A 26,817-nucleotide genomic window follows, 5' to 3' on the forward strand; every position below is an offset into this window, starting at 1 on the left:
AAGGCATTACAGTATTTATTGCTGTTTCTCTCTTGCTTTATAAATCAATGAGATTTAACCAAAGCAGGGTGTGATTTAGGACTTGAAGGGGAACAGAAAAGTAATACTCAGCTCTAAGTGACAGGAAATTGTCATTGCTGAAGCCTTTGGTCACAGCAGCTGAGGCATAACTACCTGTGTGTCTCTGGACAGGGGATTAGGGAAGAAAGCTTGTGGACTAGCAAGGCTTCCAGTGAAGTCATAAAGACATAGAGTTAGAGTCTGTGTCAAAAGAGGGCATCAGGACCTGGATTGTGCCTCTGTCCTAGCTGGAGGACCTGGTAACACCCAGAACCACATCCTTGCCCCCTTTCTGTCACTGAGACTTTGTGTCCAGTGTCTCCCTGTGCTGCTCCACTAGTGTCCCGATCCACTCCGAGGTTTTCTGCTTGGCTTCCTCCCAGCTGACAAGTGGCTCATAGCCCAGATCTCTCTGAGCTTTCTTGTAGGAGAAAGTGAACTTGCTATTTGACAGTGTGACCAAGTGGCAGTTAAAGGGTGGCCTATAGTTGTAAAATGGACGCAGCAGGAAGCTCACAGTTTCCAGCAGGAAGGCAAGCCAGTAGAGCAGGGGCAGAGGAAGGCTCCAGCTGGAATCAAGGCGGAGGCCCCATTCCTTGCTCAGGGTGCAATTTAAATCATCATAGCTTTGGTGAGGGGTGTCATCTGAGATATAGTAGAACTGTCCTTGGATATTTTGTGACTTCTTGGGGTCTCGAAGGCCCCTGGCAGCCAGAATATGTGCCCAGGCCACATTGCCCACATACACTGGATTGACTATGGAGAATTTGCCAGTAACGTTCAGAACACCCTTATTTTTGAGGGCCATAATTATTATTCTAGAAAGGAATTGACCTCTCTCCCCATAAATGTACATGGGCCTTAAGGCACAAGTATGCAGTGTGCCACCATTTTTCAGGATGCTCCCATTGGCTGCCAGCACTGCCTTCTCGGCCATCTTTTTGCTGTATGGGTATGGATTTGACCATGTGCTTTCATGATGCTCTTCCTCACGGCCATTCAGGATGGTCTTCTTGTAGGAGTTGGGCCCTGCAACGTCAACTGTGCTGCAGTAGATGAAGGCTGGCACACTAGCGTGGATACCGGCCTCCAATAGGTTCTGGGTACCTAATAACAGACAACACACTGTCACTGTCAGTGTTGGGAAATAAGACAAAAATGTCTCCTTCCTGTTATTTCTACTCTATTTCCAGCTCTCTGGTGAACTCTACTTTTTTCTTCTTGTGAATCAGCGCACCTATGCCATAGGCACATGATCAATGAAATGTAAATAAACAAATATAAAGAATCAAATAAGTGACACGCACTGTCTGGTAGCCGAGGCTTTACAGATCTTCCTATCTTTCTGTCTAAACCTTTAATTCTGGAGAAGAAGAAAAGCTTTCTACTGTGTAATTTGGGAATATAGCTTTAAGAACGAGATTTGTCATTCACATTACTTTCTATTGGGCCTGCAAGAAAGCTGAAAACAATATGTGCCTACTGCTGGTCACTCCTGGATTGGAAGGACACTGTAGACACAGTACAGACCTGCAGATCTCGGAGGAAGGAAGTAATGTCCCAGGCAAGGAGTTAGTCCACTATCACCCACTCATTTATTGACATTAAAAGTCACTCAGTAATTCGATTCCTGGAGAAATGGCTTAATGTTCTTAAGTTTAATATATTTGCCAATTAAATTTGGGTTTTGTTTGCTAGTGAGGGCTGATAGCTATCACCGTGACACATTTTCTCAGTGTGACAATGCTCTAGTGATAACGCCCTATTCACCATCCTCATCACTTCACGTCTCCTGCTGCTGGGATATGCAGTGGGTGAGCATTATAGTGGAGAGGCAGGCTAAGAACACCAGGGTCCTTAGCCATCTTTCTGCAGTAATATGTGTGTCAGGGCTGTGGTTTAGAAAGTAGAAGGGACATTTAAAAGGTGTTCCAGGAAATCCTAAATGATTTTTCCTTTTGCCAAATTTGGAGTGACCAAATTGAAAGTCACACATAAGGAACACATGTGGGTTTTCTTGTGGTGTCTTTGACCACTCTGCCTCTTACATTCCCTCTTCTCTCTCTTCAGCCTGAGTCTCTGACCTGTCCCTCATGTTTTACTGTGGGTCTCTGCATCTATTTCCATTAGGTCTTGGATAAAGCCTCTCTGGTGTCAATTGGGCTAGACATTAATCTATGAGTTTAGCAAAATATCATTAGATATAACTTCACTCATATATATTTGCCTGTTGCAGGTGGTTTTATTATAGGTTCCTGGGACATCTGTTGTCTGGTTTCTAGTCTGCCAGGAAGTTTCAGGGTTGGCTTTCACTGATGGCAAGAGTCTCAAGCTGAAAACCCATAGAATAAACAAACCTTGATTCCTAGGAGCTCACTGAGCCTGAAGCAACTATCAGGGAGCCTGCATTCTTCTTCCCTAGGCCCTCTATATGTTTTCATTTTGGAGCTTGGTGTTTTGGTGGGACTCCTATGAGAGAGAACAGGGGCTGTCTCTGCTGCTTCTGCCTGATTTTGTGACCGTTTTCCTCCAACTGTGTTGCTTCATCCAGTCATAATGTGAGAGTATCTGTCTACTCTTAATTCAACTTGATATGCCATGTTCGATTGATATCCCTGCGAGGCCTGCCCTTTTCTAAAAGGTAACATGGGATGAGTGGATGGGAAAGGAGGAGGTGAGGAGGCTGATGAAGGAAGTAGAGGGGGTGGAAAGATGGAGAGGATGCTGCAGTTGAGGTCTACTATATGAGAGGATAAATTAACCAAAAAAGAACTTATATGGAGGAGGGTATAGTGGTGATAAAGAGATTGGTCCTTGGTGGTGCAAGTGAGGATATTACATAGAAATCCCATGTGAATTTACCTGCTTCATCATAACTTATAACATTATGAAGCTATACTTCAGAAAGACTGACTAAAAGTAAAATAGAGAAAAAGAAGAAGATCATGGGAAAAACCCTTACCTCCTCCAGAGGAGGGCCACAGTGGGCTGAGAACTTATGTTAAAGACATGGGAGTTAATGTCTCCTAAGGAAAGTGCATGGGAGGACAAGAGCTGGTTCATTCTTCCCAGCATGGTTCTGTGAAAGAGCTTTACTCTGGTCTCTGCCAGGGACAACTTGCCGCATGGGTGCAGGGCGGCTCTCACAGAACTACGGTAAATCACACTGGACTGTCTAATGGCTGGATCTGTCCTGGAAGCTGGCCCTGGCTAGGTGGACATGGAGGGTTGGGTCTTGGAATGCAGCTGCACTGGGATGAAGGAGAACAGGACTGGGAGCTTGACTCTAAAGCTTCATTCCCTTCCTCATCTGGAGTCTTAGTCATGTTCCTCCCCCACCACTCGCAGCCTGTTTTCCTCACTGGAGACTAGGGACAAGAGGGATGGCAAAGAGCTTAAGAGTTTAGCTCTCACGTAGCTTTTCACAACCACCTGTAACACCAGGACCAGCGATCTGATGCCATTTTCTTTCCCCATCAGCACTCATCATACCAATCATACATAGCAGTGATGCAGAGACAAAAGAAAATAAAATCTTAAGGAAATATCAGGACTGTGAGCAGTGCTGTCAGAGATGTGTGTGAGCACAGCATGTTCCAATTAGGAGTTTCCCCCTACTACCTGTTCTTCTCTTCTCATTTTCCTACATGCTCCATGTTGTCCTCAGGTACTGTACCTTTCAGATTGACATCTAGGATGGTCTGCCTGGGTAGGACACGTGAGAAATCCATGACAGAAGCCGTGTGGATGACAACAGAGATGCCCTGGCACGCTCTCCTCAGGTACTGGGCATCCAGAATATCTCCTTCTAACATTGTCACCTTGGCCTTTGTCTGCAGCTCTGTGGACACAAAGCAGATCCTTGAGAAGCTTTCTGCATGGGATTGAACTTTCCTAAACAGGTTTCAGTTACCTAGACCTTCAAGGGCAGCTATGGGGAGAAGACACTAGGGAGGTGGCCTTTCTCCTGAAGGAAGCTCAAGAACCAAAATACAGCATCTGTAGGGTAGGAGGAAGCATCTATTTCCACCCCATCCCTTTGTAGAAAATGCATCTGAGCAGTAAGATGCCATTTGTGCTTTACACATAAACAAGGAATTATGGGAAATTCCTATATTCATTAAAGTAACCTGAGAGGAGGCGGCACTCAAATGTAAGGAGGGAGGCTAAGATTTAGTTGATAGGGAATGTGGAAATACTCTTAGGATTTGAAGGAGTAACAATAGCCGGAGTTCTGAATCTGGAGGCAGTGACACCAATCTTTGGTATACACTACACAGGTGCGAAGACAGGAGAGAAATATGTACCAGCAACAGGATAACCAGATTATGTCCTCCAGAGTTCTAGTGAGATGGATTCAGAAGAGTGAGACACAAAGATATTTCAGCCCTAACCTTGATAGGCCTTGATATTCTGGGTCTGGGCTGAGAACAAATGAAGAGCTAGCTGAATTATAGAGATGGGAATGGAGCCTCTGAGAGAACTGTCAGTCAGCATACAGCAGTTGTCAGAAGCATTTATCGATGCTGAGTACAAGTCAGCCCATAAGAGGACTCGGCTGCAGACAGGAAGCCAGGGCCGTGGATGCATCAGTACCTTTAGCTTCTATGGAATCCACAGGGGGACCCTGTTAATTACGTAGTCAGATAAATTCCTCACAAAGGAGTATGTGACATAGGCAGTCTGCACCAGTTCCTGACACTTCCTCATAGCTGAGGCTCTTTTCCTATGGTCCCTGCAGGGATATCTTGAGGGTGTGAAGACAATGCAGCTAAGAATCTGCACTGTCATTCCAGAGCTTGCTCTTGCCCTAGGAGCAGCAATTTCAGCTAAGAAGAATGCCAGACTCCAGACAAGTCTTCTGTCATTTCCTCTGTGGAGATGAAGGATAGAGGGGAATGACGTTGGAGAAAGGAGGTGAGGAGTCCATGGCCCTCACCTGACCCTGGTCATTATACTGTTTCGTATATGCTCTGTGTGATTCAGTCTTTCATTCTCTGCCTTCTCTGTCTCTCTTTTACTCACTGATTTGACTTTTTATTTCAACTCCATGTTGGAGAATGCTCACTGAGTGTCCTCTGCCAAACCACACAAGGAAAGGAACAAACAACCAGACCAAGTAGAAAAGGCAGGGACCCTCTGTGGAGGCCCCCAACCCAGCATCTTTCCAGTAGACCAATATGTACTAAGTTCACCTTACAGGGAGTACACAACTGTGAGATTTGCCACTTGGGAAGAAAGACAGAGGTCTGGAGTTCCAGCAGTTGTCCTTGTGGCCACTATCTCTAGATCAGACACAAGTCAGACTCTAGACCTACAGCTGTGTGGTGTATTATATGCTGTGTGGTCATGAATCTTCCCGATGTGTTTGAGCATGGGAGAAGCCTTAAGTTCCAAGTGCTTCTCCATATTTGCTAGACAAGAAGCCCTCCCAATCCTCAGTGATCATTCCCAACAGTCACACAAACAGAGCCTCTGACTCACTTACTAGAGAATTCCTCCTTGGTTTCTGGTCTGAAGACTTTGTCCAGAGCCCTGACCTCCTGCAGTTCTTTCTCCTGCACCAACATCCGGATGATCCTCTGGCCCACAAACCCTCCTGCTCCTGTCACCAGGCAGCTCCATCCAGGCATGGTCCACCCAGGAAGCAGATCACAGGCGGAGCAGTGGTGATGTATGGTGATCCTGAGGAGGGCTAGACAAAAAGATCCAATGAAACCAGTTTTCCAGTCATTCCTTGAATTCCCTCTACCCAATTTTTGCTTGCACACTATGAGCACACTATCAGCAAGAGAAGCTAAAATAAAATGAAACAAAATAAAATCCAACCTGCTAAATTGTTCAAAATCAGATGAGAAAGTCTGGATGCGGCTCTCCTCAGCCCTCAGATCAGGACTAGAGTTTTATTCCCTGGTCTTCTGACTCACCATATCTTGACTCACACTTGCGTTGTGGTCATTATTTATTCTTCTCTGTGGTCCCTCCTTCCCAGTGATTGATAAACATTCTGTCCTTCATTCTTGACACAGGAAGAAATGTCAGCTTCAAGGCTCCCTTGTGATAACGACTATTTTGTTTGTACATGTGCACTTCTCACAGTATTATCGTTAATGTAAAATGGAGCAACAGAAAGAAAATACTAAAGAATTAGAAAAATGGGAGCAGTAGTGGAGTGCATGCATTTAATCCCAGCACTCTAAAGGCAGAGCAAGGTGAGTTCATGGCCAGCCTGGTGTACATAATGAGTTCCTGGATAGCCAGAGCTATATAGTGAGACCTTGTCTGTAAAAGCAAACCAAAGCAAAACAAAAAACAAACAAACAAAAAGAATTAGAAGAACTTTAGTATATTCAATCTAAGAATAATTATATGAAATTATTTACCAGAATTTGAATTTATTGTATGAATATCTACATTGCAATCCAGTAAGCATTTACTGAGATTTAAAAAAACTGATCTCTTTATTATTCAAAATATTTTTATGAAAATAGTTTTTTAATTTATATGCTAAAATTGACTTTAATATACTTTACTAAGAAATAAAGTCATACTAGTAGTTATAAATTTATAGCCTGTACATGTGCAGGTCTGCTTTCCTGGAGACCCTACTTAACACCTTGAGATCCATCCCATGTGAGAGATGCAGCCTCGATGCTGAGTGACACCCTGCTATGCTTATAGACAGGAACTTAGCATAACTGTCTCCTGAGAGGCTTCATCTAGCAGGGGTTGGAAACAGATGCAGAGAGCCACAGCCAAACATCGGGAGGTGCAAAGTGGAAAACTTTAGGAGGTGCTATTTGGAAAAGTTGAGGAAGGTTGGAGTGATCCAGGTAGTCAAGGATACTATAAGATGTCAAGAGTCAACTATCCTGGGCCCATAGGGGCTCACAGAGACTGAACCAACAACCAAAAACATGCAGGCCTGGTCCTAAGCCCCCTACTCATTTGTAGCAGCTGTGTAGCTTAGTCTTCATGTGAGTTTCCTAAGAAGGGGAGCAAGGGCTGTCTCTGACTCCCTTTCCTACCATTGGATCTCATTCTTCTACCTGGACTGACTGGCTGTGTCTCAGTGGAGAGGAGGCATTTACTCCTGCTGGGGCTAGATGTTCCAGGGTTGGGTGGTACCCAAGTTAGTGTAAGGTTTCTCCTTCTCTGAGGGGAAGGGAGTAGGTAATTGGGGTAAGAATTTGCAAGGCCAAGACTGGGCATGAATTAGGGAGGGGTCTGTCATTAGGATGTAATGTGAATAAAAAATATGAAGAGACTCATCCAGGGGTAAGCGTTCTGAACCCCTTCCCCTTCCAAGGTGGAATGTTAACTGACTTGATCAATGTAGGTTTGGTGGAGGCAACCTAGCTGGTTTGACTTCATGTATGCAAATGTCCTGTAATATTCTGAGGACATATGCCCTGGTCCTTACTGACCTGGGGCTCTTAGAATCTTTCTGTGATCTCTTCCACAGTGTTCTTTGAGGCATGGGAAGATGGCCTCTGCACCAACTCTGCCTCCATGTTCCTTCCCTGTTAGAGTTCCTATCCTTAACTTCCATTGACAATGAACAGGGATGTGGAAGTACAGGCCAAATGAACCCTTTCCTCTCCCCAACTTGCCTTTGTTCATGGTGTTTCACAGCAGCACTAGGAACCCTAAGGCAGTATGTGGTATAGGTGTCCCTCTTACAGCTGAGGACTCCCAGAGTCTTATTTTCTTTACTTTGGCCAGTTGTGAGTTTCTGTTTTGTTGTCCACTGCACAAAGAACCTTCTCCAGTGAGGACTGAGGGTTGTGCTCATCCATGGGTATGGAGAAGGCCTGCATTTCCCCCTGTGGAGTCATCCTTATATCCAGCCCAATGTTGTTGACTACTCCCATAACATTTGTGGTCATATTGCATCCATGGGCATCTTTTTCTAGGCTGGTTGTTCTTGTAGTTCACAGGATCCACAGCTGTACAAGAATGTTGATGTTTCCTTTTTCCCCTGTGGCCTTGGCACCTTTGGGTATTATGAAATCTAGCCAGCAGGAAGAAAGCTTCTTGGATAGCACCACCTTAATTTTTCCAGTTCCTGTGACCACATGGTGTCTTCAGCAATAATATCTTACCATAAGTTTCAACAGGCAACCAAGAGCAATGACAGTAGCTTGTGTAATATTGAGGGCCCCTGGTATTCCCTTGACCAACAACTCAACGGGGCATTTTATTTTGCAATCTGTGGTTCTTGAGAGGAGCAGCATTACCCCGAGTAATGTGACAAATTCACACACACACACACACACACACACACACACACACACAGACACACACACACAGACACACACACACAGACACAGACACACACACACAGACACACAGACACACACACACACACACACACACACACACACACACACACACACACACACAGAGATGTTGAATCTAATTGCTCGCCAAATACTTATCTCTATACCCATGGATGAGTGCAGCCCGCAGTCCTTATCAGCGAAGGTTCTTTGTGCAGTGCACAACAAAACAGAAATTCACAACTGGTCAAAGTGAAGTAAGTAAGAAACTGTGGAGACCTCAGCTGTAAGTGGACCATATACATCACACACTGTTTTAGGGTTTTTATCACTTCAATGAAACACCATGACTAAAACTAATATATATATATCTATATATCTATACATACATATATACATACATATAAATTTACATAAAATAAGAATTTATATATAGAAATTATATACATTATATATATTTATGTATATATATATTTATATATATCAGTAAAAAAGCACTTTTCGGCATCCACAATAGTGTCTAGGTTTAGTGTCTGCATATAGGACGGATCCCCAGGTGGGATAGCCTCTTCATGGCCTTTCCTTCAGTCTCTGCTCTACACTTTGTCTCTATTTTCTCCCTTGAGCATTTTGTTCCCCCTTCTAAGAAGGAGTGAAGCACACTTTTGACTTTCTTCTCCTTGAGCTTCATTTGGTCTGTGTATTCTGTTAAGCTGCTATGAACATAGTGGAGCACAAGGTTTTGTTATATGTTGGAGCACATTTTGGCTATATGCCCAGGGGTGGTATAGCTGGGTCCTCAGATAGTACTATGTCCAATTTTCTAAGAAATCTACAGACTGATTTCCACAGTGCTTGCACCAACTTGCAATCCCAACAAGAATGGAGGAGTGTTCCTCTTTCTCCACATCCTCTCTAACATCTACTGTCGGCTGAGTTTTTGATATTAGCCATTTTGACTTTTGTGAGGGAAATCACAGAGTTGTTTTGATTTGCATTTCTCTGATGACTAAGGATGACGAACATTTCTTTAGGTGCTTCTCAGCCATTCGGTACTCTTCAGTTGAGAATTCTTTGTTTAGCTGTGTACCCCATTTTTTTGTTTTTTTTTAATTTTTTTCTTTTTTTTATTAACGAGTATTAAACAGGGTTGTCTGTTTCTCTGGAGTCTAACTCCTTGAGTTCTTTGATATGATTGATATTCGCCCTCTATGAATATAGGATGCAGGATTGGTAAAGATCTTTTCCCAAAGTGTTGGCTGTCGTTTTGTCCTAATGTCACAGTATCCTTTGCCTTAGAAGATTTGCAACTCTATGAGGTCCCATTTATTCATTTTTGATCTTAGAGCATAAGCCATTGGTGTTCTGTTAAGCAAAATTTTCGCTGTGCTCATGTATTTGAAGGCTCTTCCCCAGTTTCTTTTCTTTTCCATTTGAGTGTATCTATTATGTGGAGGTCCTTGATCCACTTGAACTTGAGCTTTGTACAGGATGATAAGAATGGGTCCATTTGCGTTCTTCTACTTGGTGACCTCCAGCTGAAATAGCACCATTTGCTGAAAATGCTATCTTTTTTCCACGGGATGGTTTTAGTGCCTTTGTCAAAGATCAAGTGACCATAGGTGTGTGGGTTCATTTCTGGGTCTTCAATTCTATTCCATTGATCTACCTGCCTGTCTCTGTATCAATCCCATGCAGTTTTTATCACTATTGCTCTGTAATACAGCTGGAGGCCAGGGATGGTGATTCCCCAGAAGTTCTTTTATTGTTGAGAGTAGTTTTCCCTATCCTGGGTTTTTTCTTATGAAAAACATGAATTTGCAAATTGCTCTGTATAGCTCTGAGAAGAATTGAGTTGGAATTTTGATGGGGATTGCATTGAATATGTAGATTGCTTTTGGTAAGATGGCCACTTTTGCTATATTAATCCTGCCAGTCTCTGGGCATGGGAAATCTTTCCATCTTCTGAGACCTTCTATTTCTTTCTTTAGAGACTTGAAGTTCTTGTCATACAGATTTTTCACTTGCTTGGTAAGAGTCACAGGGAGGTATTTTGTTTGTGACTATTGTGAAGGGTGTCATTTCCCTAATTTCTTTCTCAGCTTGTTTATCCTTTGAGTAGAGAGGGCTACTGATTTGTTTGAGTTAACTTTGTATCCAGCCACTTTGCTGAAGTTGTTTATCAGGTTAAGAAGTTCTCTGGTGGAATTTTTGGGGTCAGTTACTTGTACTATCATATCATCTGCAAATAGTGATATTTTGACTTCTTCCTTTCCAATTTGTATCCCTTTGACGTCTTTTTGTTGTCTGATTGTTCTGGCTAGGACTTCAAGTACTCTATTACATAAGTAGGGAGAGAGTGGGTAGCCTTGTCTAGTTCCTAATTTTAGTGATATTGTTTCACATTTCTCTCCATTTAGTTTGATGTTGGCTACTGGTTTGTTGTATATTGCTTTTACCATGTTTAGGAGTGCGTTTTGAATTCCTGATATTTCCAAGACTTTTACCATGAAGGGGTGTTGAATTTTGTCAAATGCTTTCTCAGCCCCTAATGAGATGATCACGTGTTTTTTCCTTTTGAGTTTGTTTATATAGTGGATTACATGGATGGATTTCTGTACATTGAACTATCCTTGCATCCTTGGGATGAAGCCTACTTGATCATGCTGAATGATCGCTTTGATGTGTTTTCAGATTCTCTTTTCGAGAACTTTATTGAGTATTTTTGCATTGATATTCATAAGAGGAATTGGTCTGAAGTTCTCTTTCTTTGTTGGGTCTTTGGGTGGTGTAGGCATGCGTGTAATTGTGAGTTCATAGAATGAATTGGGCAGTGTTCCTTCTTTTTCTATTTTGTGGAGTAGTTTGTAGAGTATTGGTATTGGTCCTTCTTTAAAGGTTTGGTAGAATTCTGCACTAAAGTCATCTGTTACTGAGTTTTTTTGGTTGGGAGAGTTTTAATGACAGCTTTATTTCTTTCAGGGGTCATGGGACAGTTTAGGTGGTTTATCTGATCCTGATTTAACTTTGGTACCTGGTATCTCTAGACAATTGTCCATATCATCCAGGTTTTCCAGTTTTGTTGAGTATAAGTTTTTGTAGTAGGATGTGATTTTTTTTTTTTTATATTTCCTGGTTTTCTGTTGTTATGCCTCCCTTTTCTTTTCTGACTTTGTTAATTTTGATACCCTTTCCTTTCTCTCTGGTTAGTCTGGCTAAGGATTTACCTATCTTGTTGATTTTCTCAAAGAACCAATGCCTGGTTTTGTTGATTCTTTGTGTAGTTCTTCTTTTCTTTTCTTTTTTTAAAACTTTTGTTGTTTTGTTTTGTTTCTACTTGGTTGAGTTCAACCCTGAGTTTGATAATTTCCTGCCATCTACTCCTCTTGGGTGTATTTGCTTGTTTTTGTTCTAGTGCTTTCATATGTGCTGTCAAGCTACTAGTGTATGTTCCAGTTCCTTTTTGGAGGCATTCAGTGGTGTGAGTATTCCTCTTAGCACTGCTTTCATTGTATCCCATAAGTTTGGGTATGTGTTGCCTTCATTGTCATTACATTCTAATAAATCTTTAATTTCTTTATTTCTTCCTTGACCAAGTTAGCATTGAATAGAGCGTTTGTTCAGCTTCCATGTGTATGTGGGCTTCTGGTTTTTTTTTTTTTTTTTTTTTTTTTTTGTTGTTGTTGTTATTGAAGACCAGCCTTATTCTGTGGTGATCTGATAGGATGTGTGGGATAATTTTAATCTTCTTGTACCTGTTGGGACCTGTTTTATGACCAATTATATGGTCAATTTCAGTGAAGGTACCATGAGGTGTTGAGAACAAGATACATTGCTTTGTTTCAGGATGAACCGTTCTACAGATATCTGTTACATCCATTTTGTTCATAACTTCTGTTAGTTTCTCTGTGTCTCTGTTTAGTTTCTGTTTCCATGATCTGTCCATTGATGAGAGTGGGGTGTTGAAACCTCCCACTATTATTGTGTGAGGTACAATGCATGCTTTGAGTTTCAGGAAAGTTTCTTTTTTAAATGAATGTGAGTGCCCTGGCATTTATAGCATAGATGTTCAGAATTGAGAGTTCATCTTGATAGACTTTTCCTTTGATGAGTATGAAGTGTCCTTCCTTCCTCTTTTTTTTTTTTGATAATTTTTGGTTGAAAGTTGATTTTATTTGATATTACAGTGACTACTTCAGCTTCTATCTTGGAACCATTTGATTGGAAAAATTTTTTTTCCAGCCTTTTACTCTGAGGTAGTGTCTGTGTTTGTTACTGAGGTGTGTTTTGTGTATGCAGTAAAATGCTGGGTCCTGTTTACATATTCACTCTTAGTCTATGTCTTTTTATTGGGGAATTGAATCCATTTATGTTAAGATATATTAAGTAATAGTGATTCTTGCTTCCTATTATTTTTGTTGTTAGAGGTTAAATTATGTTTTCATGACTCTCTTGTTTTGGGTTAGTTGAAAGAAGATTACTTTCTTGCTTTTTCTAGAGTATAGTTTTCCTCCTTGTGTTGGAGTTTTCCATCTATTATCCTTTGTAAGTCTGGATTTGTACAAAGATATGGTATAAATTTGGTTTTGTAATGGAGTAGCTTGGTTTCTGCTTCTATGTTAACTGAGAGTTTCACTGGGATAGTAGCCTGGGTTGGCATTTGTGTTCCTTTAGAGTCTATTTAGCTTCTGCCCAGGATCTTCTGGCTTTCAGAGTTTCTTGGTGGTAAGTCTGGTGTAATTCTGATAGGTCTGCTTGCATATGTTACTTGGCCTTTTCCCCTTACTGCTTTTAATATTCTTTCTTTGTTTTATGCATTTGGTATTTTGATTATTATGTGGTGGCAGTAATTTCTTTTCTGGTCCAGTCAATTTGAGTTCTCTAGGCTTCTTGTATATTCATGGGCATCTCTTTCTTTAGATTAGGCAAGTTTTCTTCTATAATTTTTTTGAAGATATTTACTGGCCTTGAAGTTGGGAATTTTTGCTCTCTTTTATACATATTATCCTTCAGTTTGGTCATCTCATTGTGTTCTGGATTTCCTTGATGTTTTGGGTTAGGAGTTTTTTGCATTTTGCATTTTTTGACTGTTGTGTTAATGTTTTGTATGGTATGTTCTGCCCCTGAGATTCTCTCTTCTATATCTTTATTTTCTTGGTGCTGCTTGCATCTATGACTCCTGATCTCTTTTCTTGGTTTTCTATCTCCAGGGCTGTCTCCCTTTGTGATTTCTTTATTGTTTCTAATTCCATTTTTAGATCCTAGATGGTTTTGTTCAATTCCTTCACCTTTTTGCTTGTGTTTTCCTTTAATTCTTTAAGGGATTTTTGTGTTTCCTCTTTAAGGGCTTCTACCTGTTTTCCTATGTTCTCCTGTATTTCTTTAAGAGAACTTTTTCTGTCTTACTTAAAGTGCTCTATCATCATCATGAGGTGTGATTTTAAATTCTAATCTGCTTTGTCAGATGTGTTGAGGTATCAGGAACTTGCTGTAGTGGGAGAACTGGGTTCTGATGATGCCAAGTATCCTTGGTTTCTGTTGCTTAGGTTCTTGTCCTTGCCTCTCACCATCTGTGTGTCTGTTGTGTTAGTTGAGCTTGCTGTCTCTGACTGGAGACTGTTCCTCCTGTGAGCCTGTGAGCCTGTGAGCCTTTGAACTTAGGAGTGACAGTGTTCCTCAGAGAATGGCTATCTCTATGTGGGATTTGGGTCTGAAAAGCTGTGCCACTTTGTTCACTCCAGGGTGCAGATGGATACTTAAAGTGTCCTGTCCCCAGTTGCTCCTTATTTCCTGAGCCCTGTGGTTTCCTGGCAGGTCCGTCTTTGGGCAGTTATTGGAGCAGTAGTGTTTGTATCACCTTTGAAATTAAGCACTTCTAGGAGTCCAGCTCTCTCCAGGCAGATTATAGTTACCTTTCTTAATCTTAGAATTGTTGTATTAATGGCTACATCTCTTATGCTGTTGCAGATATCTATTTTACTTGTACATCTTACTCTGTCCTAACTTGTTTACTTTACAGCCTCAGGATCAACCACAATCCCACATTTGCATTTATGGGCTCCAGTGCATCTACCTATATTATTTTTCCCCCCTCACAACTGTGGAATCCCACCCATTTATCATCATTTTGTCAAATAGGTAGCTTCTTTAATCCTTTGTTCAAACCAAGTATTGCCTCCAGACTTTACCTTTACCAAGTGTTACACACCTTTCTTTCTGTACCACTACCAGTTTTCTGTCTTAACTAGACAATGAACTGGAGGGCAGAGGTAAATGATTAGCCTTCAGATAGGATTTTTTAGTTTGTATACTTAATTATCATCCAATTAACTTATCTAAAAATTTATTTCCACTCAATTATTAACATTCAGAAAGTTAAGATATACTATCTTAATTCAGGTCCTATGGCTGTAAACAGACACCATGAACAAGGGAAGTCTTATAGCAGACAACATTTAATTGGGGCTGGCTTACAGGTTCAGAATTTCAGTCCATTATCATCAGGGTGGGAGCATGGCAGTACCAAGGCAGGTATGGTGCAGGAGGCTCTGAGAATTCTACATCTTTATCTGAATAAAGCCAGGAGCAGACTGGGCATCCTTAGACAATTAGGAGTAGGGTCTCTATGCCCACCCCCGCAGTGGCATATTTTATCCAATAAGGTCACACCTTCTAATAGTGTTACTCACTGGGCTGAGCATGTACAAACCATCACATTCCACTTCCTCTCCCCATAGGCTTGTTCAAACATGAATCTGCGAGGTCATACCTAAACATAGCATAAGACGAAGTATATTTAGTCCACCTTCAAAAGTCCCCATAATCTCTTGCAGTCTCAATTGTGTTACAAGTCCAAATTTCAAAGTCTCTTCTGAGATTCATCCAATCACTAACTGTAATTCCCTAAGCAAGACAGAAAACCAGCTGGGCAAACTCCATACTCTGCATCTCCATGGCTGATGTCAAAGCAGTCTTCAGATCTCCAACTTCTTTTTCACCTGTGTCGACTACAGCAAATGCTTCCTACTGGGCTGGTTCCAATTTCTGTTTGCAGCTTTCCTCAGCACATATCCCATGGCTCTGGCATCTTTATTATCTTGGATTTTCCAAGTCAACTTCAATGTTGTAGCTTATTCTTCCTTTTTTACAAATTTTTTATTAGATATATTTCTTTACTTACGTTTCAAATGTTATTTCCCTTCCCAGTTTCCTGTCCATAAGCCCAAATCCCCTCTCTTCTCCCTCCCCCATACCGGTTTTCCCCCCATATATCTGCCTTACTGCTCCCCGCCCATATTCCTCTGCCCTGGGGGTCAAAACTTGGCAGGACCAGGGCTTTCCCTTTCACTGGTGCTCCACAAGGCTATTCTGTGCTACATATGCAGTTGGAGCCCTGGGTCAGTCCTTGTATAGTCTTTCAGTAGTGGTTTAGTCCCTGGAAGCTCTGGTTGGTTGGAATGGTTGTTTTTATGGGGTTGCAAGCTCCTACAACTCTTTCAATCCTTCCTCTAATTTCTCCCCCCAAAGGGGGTCCTGTTGTCAGTTCAATGGTTTGCTGCTAGCATTGATGTGCATGTGATTGAATATGCTCTGGATTTGTCTCTCAGGAGAGATCTATATCCAGTCCCTTTCAGCATGCATTTTTTAGCTTCATCAATCTTACCTAGTTTTGGTGGCTGTATATATATGGGCCACATGTGCAGGCACTAAGTGGCCATTCGTTTAGTCACTGCTCTAAACTTTGCTTCCATATCTCCTCCTGTGGATATTTTTGTTCCCCTTTTAAGGAGTGGGAGCATCCGAATTTTGGTCATCCTTCTTCTTGAGCTTTCTGTGGTCTGTGGATTGCATCTTGGGCAATTCGAGCTTTTTGGCTAATATGCACTTATCAATGAGTGCATACCATGTGTGTTTTTCTGTGATTGAGTTACCTCACTCAGGAGGATATTTTCTAGTTCATTCCATTTGCCTATGAATTTCATGAAGTCATTGTTTTTGATGGCTGAGTAGTACTCCACTGTGTAGATGTACCACATATTTTGAAATCCACTCCTCTGTTGAAGGGCATCTGGGTTCTTTCCAACTTCTGGCTATTATAAATAAGGCTGCTATGAACATAGTGGAGCACGTGTCTCCTTTATATGTTGGGGCATCTTTTGGGTATATGCCAAAGAGAGGTATAGTTGTGTCCTCAGGTAGTGGAATGTCAAATTTTCTGAGGAACCTCCAGACTGATTTCCAGAGTGGGTGTACCAGTTTGCAATCCCACCAACAATGGAGGAGTGTTCCTCTTTCTCCACATCCTCGCCAGCATCTGCTGTCACTTGAAGTTTTTATCTTAGTCATTCTGACTGGTGTGAGGTGGAATCTCAGGGTTGTTTTGATTTGCATTTCCCTGATAACTAAGGATGTTCTTTAGGTACCTTTTGGCTGTTCCATAATCCTCTGCTGAGAATGTTTTGTTTAGCTCTGTACCTCATTTTTAATAGGGTTATTTGTCTCCCTGTGGTCTAACTTCTTGAGTTCTTTGTATATTTTGGATATTAGCCCTCTATCAGATGTAGGGTTAGTGAAGATCTTTCCCCAATTTGTTGGTTGCCGTTTTGTACTAATGACAGTGTCTTTTGCCTTACAGAAGCTTTGCAGTTTTATGAGGTCCCATTTGTCGATTCTTGATCTTAGAGCATAAGTCATTGGTATTTTGTTCAGGAAATTTCCCCAGTGGCCATGTGTTCAAGACTCTTCCCTACTTTTTCTTCTATTAGATTGAATGTATCTGATTTGATATGGAGGTCCTCGATCCACTTGGACAGTTTTGTACAGAGTGATAAGAATGGATCGATTTGCATTCTTCTACATGCTGACCTCCATTTGAACCTGCATCATTTGTTGAAATGCTATCTTTCTTCTACTGCATAGTTTTAGCTCCTTTGTCAAAGATCAAGTGACCATAGGTGTGTGGGTTCATTTCTGGGTCTTCAATACTATTCCACTGATCTATCTGCCTGTCTCTGTACCAATACCGTACAGTTTTTATGACTGTTGTTCTGTAATACTGCTTGAGGTCAGGGATGGTGATTCCCCCAGAAGTTCTTTTATTCTTGAGTATAGTTTTCTCTATCCTTGTTTGTTGTTATTCCAAATGTATTTGTAAATTGCTCTTTCTATCTCTATAAAGAATTTAGTAGGGTTTTTGATGGGGATTGCATTGAATCTGTAGATTGCTTTTGGCAAAATGGCCATCTTTACTATATTAATCCTGCCAATTCATGAATGTGGAATATCTTTTCATCTTCTGAGATCTTCCTCAATTTCTTAGTCTTCAGAGACTTGAAGTTCTTGTCATACAGATCTTTCACTTGCTTGGTTAAAGTCACACCAAGATATTTTATATTAGTTGGGACTATTGTGAAGGGTGTCGTTTCCTTAATTTCTTTCTCTGCCTGTTTATCCTTTAAGTAGAGGAAGGTTACTGATTTGTTTGAGTTAATTTTATACCCCAACATTTTGCTAAAAATGTTCATCAGGTTAAGTAGTTCTGGTGGAACTTTTGGGGTCACATAAGTACACTATCATATCATCCGCAAATAGTGATATTTTGATTTCTTCCCTTCCAATTTGTATTCCTTTGACCTCTTTTTGCTGTCTGATTGCTCTGGCTAGGACTTTGAGTACTATATTAAATAAGTAGGGAGAGAGTAGGCAGCCTTGTCTAGTCCCTGATTTTATTGGGATTGCTTCAAGTTTCTCTCCATTTATTTTGATGTTAGCTACTGGTTTTCTGTATATTGCTTTTATTATGTTTGGATATGGGCCTTGAATTCCTGATCTTTCCAGGACTTTTTATCATGAAGGGGTGTTGAATTTTGTCAAATGCTTTCTCAGCATCTAACGAAATAATCATGTGGTTCTTACCTTTGAGTTTGTTTATATAGTAGATTACATTGATGGATTTTTATATATTAAACCATCCCTGCATCCCTGGGATGAAGCCTACTTGATCATGATGGATGATTGTTTTGATGTGTTCTTGGATTCAGTTTGCAAGAAGTATATTGAGTATTTTTGTGTCAATATTCATAAGGGAAATTGGTCTGAAGTTCTCTTTCTTTGTTGGGTCTTTGTGTGGTTTAGGTATAAGAGTAATTGTGGCTTCATAGAAGGAATTTGGTAGTGGTCCGTTTCAATTTTGTGGAATAGTTTGGATAGTATTGGTATGAGTCTTCTATGAAGGTCTGATATAATCTGCACTGAACCCAGCTGGACCTGGGCTCTTTGTTGTTTGGGAGACTTTTATTAACTTCTTCTACTTCTTTAGGAGTTATGTTGTTGTTTAGATGGTTTATTTGTTCTTTATTTAACTTTGGTACCTGGTATCTGTCTAGAAAATTGTCCATTTTCTCCAGATTTTCAAGTTTTGTTGAATATAGGCTTTTGTAGTAGGATCTGACAATTTTTTTCATTTCTTTGGATTCTGTTGTTATGTTTCCCTTTTGTTTTCTGATTTTGTTAATTCAGATACATTCTCTGTGACCTCTGGTTAGTCTGGCTAAGGGTTAATCTATCTTGTTGATTTTCTCAAAGAACCAACTCCTGGTTTTTGTTTTTTGTTTTTTTGTTTGTTTTTTTGTTTTTTTTTTGATTCTTTGAATAGTCCTTTTCGTTTCTACTTGGTCGATTTAAGCCCTGAGTTTGATTATTTCCTGCCTTCTACTCCTCTGTATTTATTTCTTTTTGTTCTAGAGCTTTTAGGTGTGCTGTCAAACTGCTGACATATGCTCTCTCCTGTTTCTTTTTTCAGGCTCTCAGGTATGGGTATTCCTCTTAGTACCCCTTTCATTTTGTCCCATTAGTTTAGGAATGTTGTATGTTCATTTTCACTAAATTCTAGGAAGTCTTTAATTTCTTTCTTAATTTCTTCCTTGACCAAGTTGTCATTGAGTAGAGCATTGTTCTCCTTCCATGTATACATGAGCTTTCTGTCATTATTGCTGTTTTTGAAGACCAGTCTTAGTGCGTGGTGATAGGATGCATGGAATCATTTCTATCTTCCTGTATCTGTTGAGGCCTGTTTTTTGAGTGATTATATGGTCAGTTTTGGGGAAGGTTCCATGGGGTGTTGAGAAGAAGGTATATCTTTTTGATTTAGGATGGAATGTTCTATAAATATCTGTTAAATCCATCTGGTTAATAACTTCTGTTAGTTTCTCTATGTCTCTGTAATTTCTGTTTCTATGATCTGTCCATTGATGAAAGTGGGGCGTTGAAATTTCCTACTATTATTGTGTGAGGTGCAATGTGTGCTTTGAGCTTTAGTAATGTTTCTTTTATGAATGTAGGTACCCGTGCATTTGGCACATAGATATATAGGATTGAGTTCATCTTGGTGGATTTTTCCTTTGATGAATATGAAATGTCCTTCTTTATCTTTTTTTAATGACTTTTGGTTGAAAGTCTATTTTATTTGATATTAGAATGACAACTCCAGCTTGTTTCTTTAGGCCATTTGCTCAGAATGTTGTTTTCCCGCCATTTACTCTGAGGTAGTGTCTGTCTTTGTTCTGAGGTATGTTTCCTGCATGCAGCAAAATTCTGGGTCCTCTTTACATATCCAGTCTGTTAGTCTATGTCTTTTTATTGGGTAATTGAGTCTGTTAATGTTGAGAGAGATTAAAGAATAGTGATTGTTGCTTCCTGTTATTTTCATTGTTAGAGGTGGAATTATGTTTTTTTGTTCCTGTTTTGGTTTCATTGCAAGGAAATTATATTCTTGCTTTCTGTACAGTGTAGTTTCTCTCCTTGTGTTGGAGTTTTCCATCTATTATCTTTTGTATGGCTGGATTTGTAGAAAGATATTGTGTAAATTTGGTTTTGTCATGGAATATCTTGGTTTCTCCATCTATGTTAATTGAAAGTTTTGCTGGATACAGTAACTTGGGCTGGCATTTGTGTTCTCATAGACTCTGTATGATACCTGTCCAGAATCTTCTGGCTTTCATAGTCTCTGGTGAGAAGTCTGGTGTAATTTTTATAGGTCTGCCTTTATATGTCACTTGACCTTTTCTCTTTACTGCTTTTAATATTCTTTCTTTGTTTTGTGCATTTGTTGTTTTAACTATTATGTGATGAGAAGAATTTCTCTTCTGGTCCAATCTATTTGGAGTTCTGTAGGCTTCTTGTATATTTATGGACATCTTTTTGTTTAGGTTAGGGAAGTTTTCTTTTATAATTTTGTTGAATATATTTACTGACCCTTTAAGTTGGGAGTCTTCACTTTCTTCTATACATATTATCCTTAGGTTTGATCTTCTCATTGTGTCTTGGATTTCCTGTTTGTTTCAGGCTAGGAGCATTTTGCATTTTACATTATCTTTGACAGTTGTGCTGATGTTTTCTATGGTATCTTCTGCCCCTGAAATTCTCTCTTTTATCTCTTGTATTCTATGGGTGATGCTTGTATCTAGAGCTCCTTGTCTCTTCCTTAGGTTTTCTGTATCCAGAGTTGTCTCCCTTTGTGCTTCTTTATTGTTTCTAGTTCCATTTTCAATTCCTTCACCTGTTTGGTTGAGTTTTCTGTAATTCTTTCAGGGAGTTTTGTGTTTCCTCTCTGAGAGTTTCCTCTTGTTTACTTGTTTTTTCCTGCATTTCTTTAAGGGACTTCTTTATGTCTTTCTTAAAGTCCTCCATCATTATCAAAAAATGTGATTTTAAATCTAAATCTTGCTTTTCTGGTGTGTTTGGATATCCAGTATTTTCTTTGGTGGGATAACTGGGCCCTGCTGATGCCAAGTAGTCTTGGTTTCTGTTACTTACATTCCTGCGCTTGCCTCTAGCCATGTGGTTGTCTCCGGTATTTGCTTGTCTTTCTGTTTCTGAGAGTGACTTGACCCTGCTGTAGGCCTCTGTTTTGGCACTCCTGTAGAACTGTTTTCCTGTTTTCTTTCAGCTTTTCCTGAGAACAGGTGTTCTGATTTCAGGTGTGTAGGTGCTCCTGGTGACTGTCTTCTAGCTCTAGGCATGGGCAGGAATAATGCATCCTGCCCCTGATTACTCATAGGTCCTTGCACCCAGCGGGCACAGTTGGCACTATGTGATTCCCTCTTGGGTCTGGACTTTGGCCAGAGGGTAGTCTCCTCTGACTTCTCAGGGGTACCCACACTTCTGAGGCTCCAGCTCTCTCCCGCACAGGATTTGGGTGCAGGGAGCTATTTGTCTGGTTCAGTTCAGTCCTGGGCAAAGACCAGAACTGCGGGTATAGGCAGCTGTCTGTTCCTATATCCCTGTGTCCAGAGGTACTGTGCAGTTTCCCCTTGGACCACGGATTTGGGCTGAGGTGTGAAGGGGTGGCAGTCTGTCCTGCGGTCTCAGGATGTCTGCACTCCTGGGTGGTCAGTTCTCTTCCCTATGGAATTTGGGTGCAGGGAACTCTAACTTCTTCTTTCAATGTCTAGGGTCCACACGTGATTTTCTGGACTCCTCCAAATTGCTGGTGTCACTTCTTCAGATCTGCCCCCTATAGCTCAGGTTTGATCCTTGATCCCCTCCATTGCCACTGCTGCTCTTGATGGTCACTCTCTGGTACTGGCATCTCCAATATGCTGGGGTCTTCTGCTGCAACTAGGCTTTATCAATAACCTCTCATAGGCTCTATTCATGGTGCTAAGCCTCAATATTTTTGCATACCTCCTTAGTCCTGGGTTTTATATTGCAACTGGGGCTGCACCTTAACCAATGACCCTCCATGGCTTCTCAGAGTGACAAGCCTCAGCTGTTCTTTATATTGCCCTCATGCCTTCAAAACCAGTACCACCTGGATGAATTGTATACATTACCAAGTATAGCTGTAGCACGAGGTACAACCTTGTCTATCTCTGGAACACAGTTTCTTTGTGTTCTCAGAAAATACTTCCCAGAAGATTTCACCTCAGTGATGCTGGTCTCTAGTTAATCACCACTAATTTATAAGCTCCAGCTAACTAGCATCAATTGTCCCAGTCATCCCTTTTATTCTGGACTCTAAATCCAGAGCCATATGGCCAAAGCTGCTGAGTCCTTCTGCTTACTGGGGCAGGAGCATGGCATTCCTAATTCTATTCCATTATCTCTTCCTGTTTTCCAACTCCTTCACTACCTAAGCTTGGCTGTCTGTAATCTTGTTCTGTAAATTGACCTAGAACTCAGAGACCTGCATACCTGTATCCTGGGATTAAAGCTGTGTACCACCATGCCTGGTTCTAAATTTAGCAGGTAGGATCTTGCCCAAAAGTCCTATTCCCTTAATTTGTTATCTCCTTGAATACAGGATTCAGTTCCATTTGACTTTCTAATATCCCATTAATACTCAAACTTTATATTTTATAGTTTTCCTTTCTCAGCTGGCTACACTTGTTTAAAATGCCCCTCATGAGACTTAACCAGAGAACAAAGTCTATGAAGAGCATTTCTGGGACTTCCTTTGTCAATGCAATTAAGGCAATTAATCTCAGTGTCTTCACCTTAGCCTCAGGCAAAAAGTGGCCACATTCTTTAATAGACTACAACAGAAACAATCTCTATGCCATGTACTAAAATTCCTCTCCTCTGAAACCTCTTGGGTCAGGTCAGCACAATTCAAACTACTCTTAGCAACAAAGTCTTTCGTATTCCTTCTAGCATAGTCCAATTTAGCCCCAGGTAAAGCCTTCCACTGCTTTCCAAATCCAAAGTCCCCAAATCCATATTCTTCCAAACAAAAGCATCTTCAGGACCATCACAACAAAACCCCAGTCCCTTGCCCCAACTTCTTTCTTTCTTTCTTTCTTTCTTTCTTTCTTTCTTTCTTTCTTTCTTTCTTTCTTTCTTTCTTTCTTTCTTTTTTATTAACTTGAGTATTTCTTATATACATTTCAAGTGTTATTCCCTTTCCCGGTTTCCGGGCAAAATCCCCCTCCCCCCTCCCCTTCCTTATGGGTGTTCCCCTCCCAACCCTCCCCCCATTGCCGCCCTCCCCCCAACAATCTAGTTCACTGGGGGTTCAGTCTTAGCAGGACCCAGGGCTTCCCCTTCCACTGGTGCTCTTACTAGGATATTCATTGCTACCTATGAGGTCAGAGTCCAGGGTCAGTCCATGTATAGTCTTTAGGTAGTGGCTTAGTCCCTGGAAGCTCTGATTGCTTGGCATTGTTGTACATATGGGATCTCGAGCCCCTTCAAGCTCTTCCAGTTCTTTCTCTGATTCCTTCAACGGGGGTCCTATTCTCAGTTCAGTGGTTGCTGCTGGCATTCGCCTCTGTATTTGCTGAATTCTGGCTGTGTCTCTCAGGAGCGATCTACATCCGGCTCCTGTCGGCCTGCACTTCTTTGCCTCATCCATCTTGTCTAATTGGATGGCTGTATATGTATGGGCCACATGTGGGGCAGGCTCTGAATGGGTGTTCCTTCTGTGTCTGTTTTAATCTTTGCCTCTCTATTCCCTGACAAGGGTATTCTTGTTCCCGTTTTAAAGAAGGAGTGAAGCATTCACATTTTGATCATCCGTCTTGAGTTTCATTTGTTCTAGGCATCTAGGATAATTCAAGCATTTGGGCTAATAGCAACTTATCAATGAGTGCATACCATGTGTGTTTTTCTGTGATTGGGTTAACTCACTCAGGATGATATTTTACAGTTCCAACCATTTGCCTACGAATTTCATAAACTCGTTGTTTTTGATAGCTGAATAATATTCCACTGTGTAGATGTACCACATTTTCTGTATCCATTCCTCTGTTGAAGGGTATCTGGGTTCTTTCCAGCTTCTGCTATTATAAATAAGGCTGCGATGAACATAGTGGAGCATGTGTCTCTTTTATATGTTGGGGCATCTTTTGGGTATATGCCCAAGAGAGGTATAGCTGGATCCTCAGGCAGTTCAATGTCCAATTTTCTGAGGAACCTCCAGACTGATTTCCAGAGTGGGTGTACCAGTCTGCAATCCCACCAACAATGGAGGAGTTTTCCTCTTTCTCTGCATCCTCGACAGCATTTGCTGTCACCTGAGTTTTTGATCTTAGCCATTCTCACTGGTGTGAGGTGAAATCTCAGGGTTGTTTTGATTTGCATTTCCCTTATGACTAAAGATGTTGAACATTTCTTTAGGTGTTTCTCAGCCATTCGGCATTCCTCAGCTGTGAATTCTTTGTTTAGCTCTGAGCCCCATTTTCTAATAGGGTTATTTGTCTCCCTGCAGTCTAACTTCTTGAGTTCTTCCTATATTTTGGATATAAGGCCTCTATCAGTTGTAGGATTGGTAAAGATCTTTTCCCAATCTGTTGGTTGCCGTTTTGTCCTAACCACAGTGTCCTTTGCCTTACAGAAGCTTTGCAGTTTTATGAGATCCCATTTGTCGATTCTTGATCTTAGAGCATAAGCCATTGGTGTTTTGTTCAGGAAATTTTTTCCAATGCCCATGTGTTCCAGATGCTTCCCTAGTTTTTCTTCTATTAGTTTGAGTGTATCTGGTTTGATGTGGAGGTCCTTGATCCACTTGGACTTAAGCTTTGTACAGGGTGATAAGCATTGATCGATCTGCATTCTTCTACCTGCTGACCTCCGTTGAACCAGCACCATACGCTGAAAATGCTATATTTTTTCCATTGGATGGTTTTGGCTCCTTTGTCAAAAATCAAGTGACCATAGGTGTGTGGGTTCATTTCTGGGTCTTCAATTCTATTCCATTGGTCTATCTGTCTGTCTCTGTACCAATACCATGCAGTTTTTATCACTATTGCTCTGTAATACTGCTTGAGTTCAGGGACAGTGATTCCCCCTGAAGTCCTTTTATTGTTGAGGATAGTTTTAGCTATCCTGGGTTTTTTGTTATTCCAGATGAATTTGCAAATTGTTCTGTCTAACTATTTGAAGAATTGGATTGGTATTTTGATGGGGATTGCATTGAATCTGTAGATCGCTTTTGGTAAAATGGCCATTTTTACTGTATTAATCCTGCCAATCCATGAGCATGGGAGATCTTTCCATCTTCTGAGGACTTCTTTAATTTCTTTCTTCACAGTCTTGAAGTTCTTATTGTACAAATCTTTTACTTGCTTGGTTAAAGTCACACCGAGGTACTTTATATTATTTGGGTCTATTATGAAGGGTGTCGTTTCCCTAATTTCTTTCTCGGCTTGTTTCTCTTTTGTGTAGAGGAAGGCTACTGATTTATTTGAGTTAATTTTATACCCAGCCACTTTGCTGAAGTTGTTTATCAGCTTTAGTAGTTCTCTGGTGGAACTTTTGGGATCACTTAAATATACTATCATATCATCTACAAATAGTGATATTTTGACTTCTTCTTTTCCTATCTGTATCCCCTTGATCTCCTTTTGTTGTCTGATTGCTCTGGCTAGAACTTCAAGAACTATATTGAATAAGTAGGGAGAGAGTGGGCAGCCTTGTCTAGTCCCTGATTTTAGTGGGATTGCTTCAAGTTTCTCTCCGTTTAGTTTAATGTTAGCAACTGGTTTGCTGTATATGGGTTTTACTATGTTTAGGTATGGGCCTTGAATTCCTATTCTTTCCAGGACTTTTATCATGAAGGGGTGTTGAATTTTGTCAAATGCTTTCTCAGCATCTAATGAAATGATCATGTGGTTCTGTTCTTTCAGTTTGTTTATATGATGGATCACGTTGATGGTTTTCCGTATATTAAACCATCCCTGCATGCCTGGGATGAAGCCTACTTGATCATAGTGGATGATTGTTTTGATGTGCTCTTGGATTCGGTTTGCCAGAATTTTATTGAGTATTTTTGCGTCGATATTCATAAGGGAAATTGGTCTGAAGTTCTCCTTCTTTGTTGGGTCTTTGTGTGGTTTAGGTATAAGAGTAATTGTGGCTTCATAGAAGGAATTCGGTAGTGATCCATCTGTTTCAATTTTGTGGAATAGTTTGGATAATATTGGTATGAGGTCTTCTATGAAGGTCTGATAGAATTCTGCACTAAACCCGTCTGGACCTGGGCTCTTTTTGGTTGGGAGACCTTTAATGACTGCTTCTATTTCCTTAGGAGTTATGGGGTTGTTTAACTGGTTTATCTGTTCCTGATTTAACCTTGGTACCTGGTACTTGTCTAGGAAATTGTCCATTTCCTGCAGATTTTCAAGTTTTGTTGAATATAACCTTTAATAGTAAGATCTGATGATTTTTTTGAATTTCTTCTGAATCTGTAGTTATGTCTCCCTTTTCATTTCTGATTTTGTTAATTTGGACACACTCTCTGTGTCCTCTCGTTAGTCTGGCTAAGGGTTTATCTATCTTGTTGATTTTCTCAAAGAACCAACTTTTGGTTCTGTTGATTCTTTCTATGGTCCTTTTTGTTTCTACTTGGTTGGTTTCAGCTCTGAGTTTGATTATTTCCTGCCTTCTACTCCTCCTGGGTGTATTTGCTTCTTTTTGTTCTAGAGCTTTTAGGTGTGCTGTCAAGCTGCTGACATATGCTCTTTCCTGTTTCTTTCTG

At 40.7% G+C, this 26,817-nt stretch overlaps 1 protein-coding gene and 1 long non-coding RNA gene across 2 annotated transcripts in view; one reads left to right on the forward strand and one right to left on the reverse strand.

Moving 5' to 3' along the window:
- Positions 1-5,979, reverse strand: Hsd3b3 (hydroxy-delta-5-steroid dehydrogenase, 3 beta- and steroid delta-isomerase 3). The gene is given in 4 exon segments (NM_001042619.1): positions 1-1,167; positions 3,737-3,901; positions 5,549-5,755; positions 5,890-5,979. Coding segments are annotated over 3 exon segments (1,122 nt in total). The 5' UTR covers positions 5,694-5,755; positions 5,890-5,979; the 3' UTR covers positions 1-355.
- The window catches only part of LOC147996446 (uncharacterized), a 26,863-nt gene continuing 4,847 nt past the window's right edge, over positions 4,802-26,817 (forward strand). The window contains exons 1-2 of the long non-coding RNA XR_015676660.1: positions 4,802-4,977; positions 6,090-6,272. This is a non-coding gene — a long non-coding RNA (uncharacterized LOC147996446). The remainder of the gene's footprint in view (positions 4,978-6,089; positions 6,273-26,817) is intronic.

The sequence above is a fragment of the Rattus norvegicus genome, chromosome 2 (genome assembly GCF_021556685.1).
Source record: "Rattus norvegicus strain SHRSP/BbbUtx chromosome 2, alternate assembly SHRSP_T2T, whole genome shotgun sequence".
NCBI lineage: Eukaryota > Metazoa > Chordata > Mammalia > Rodentia > Muridae > Rattus > Rattus norvegicus.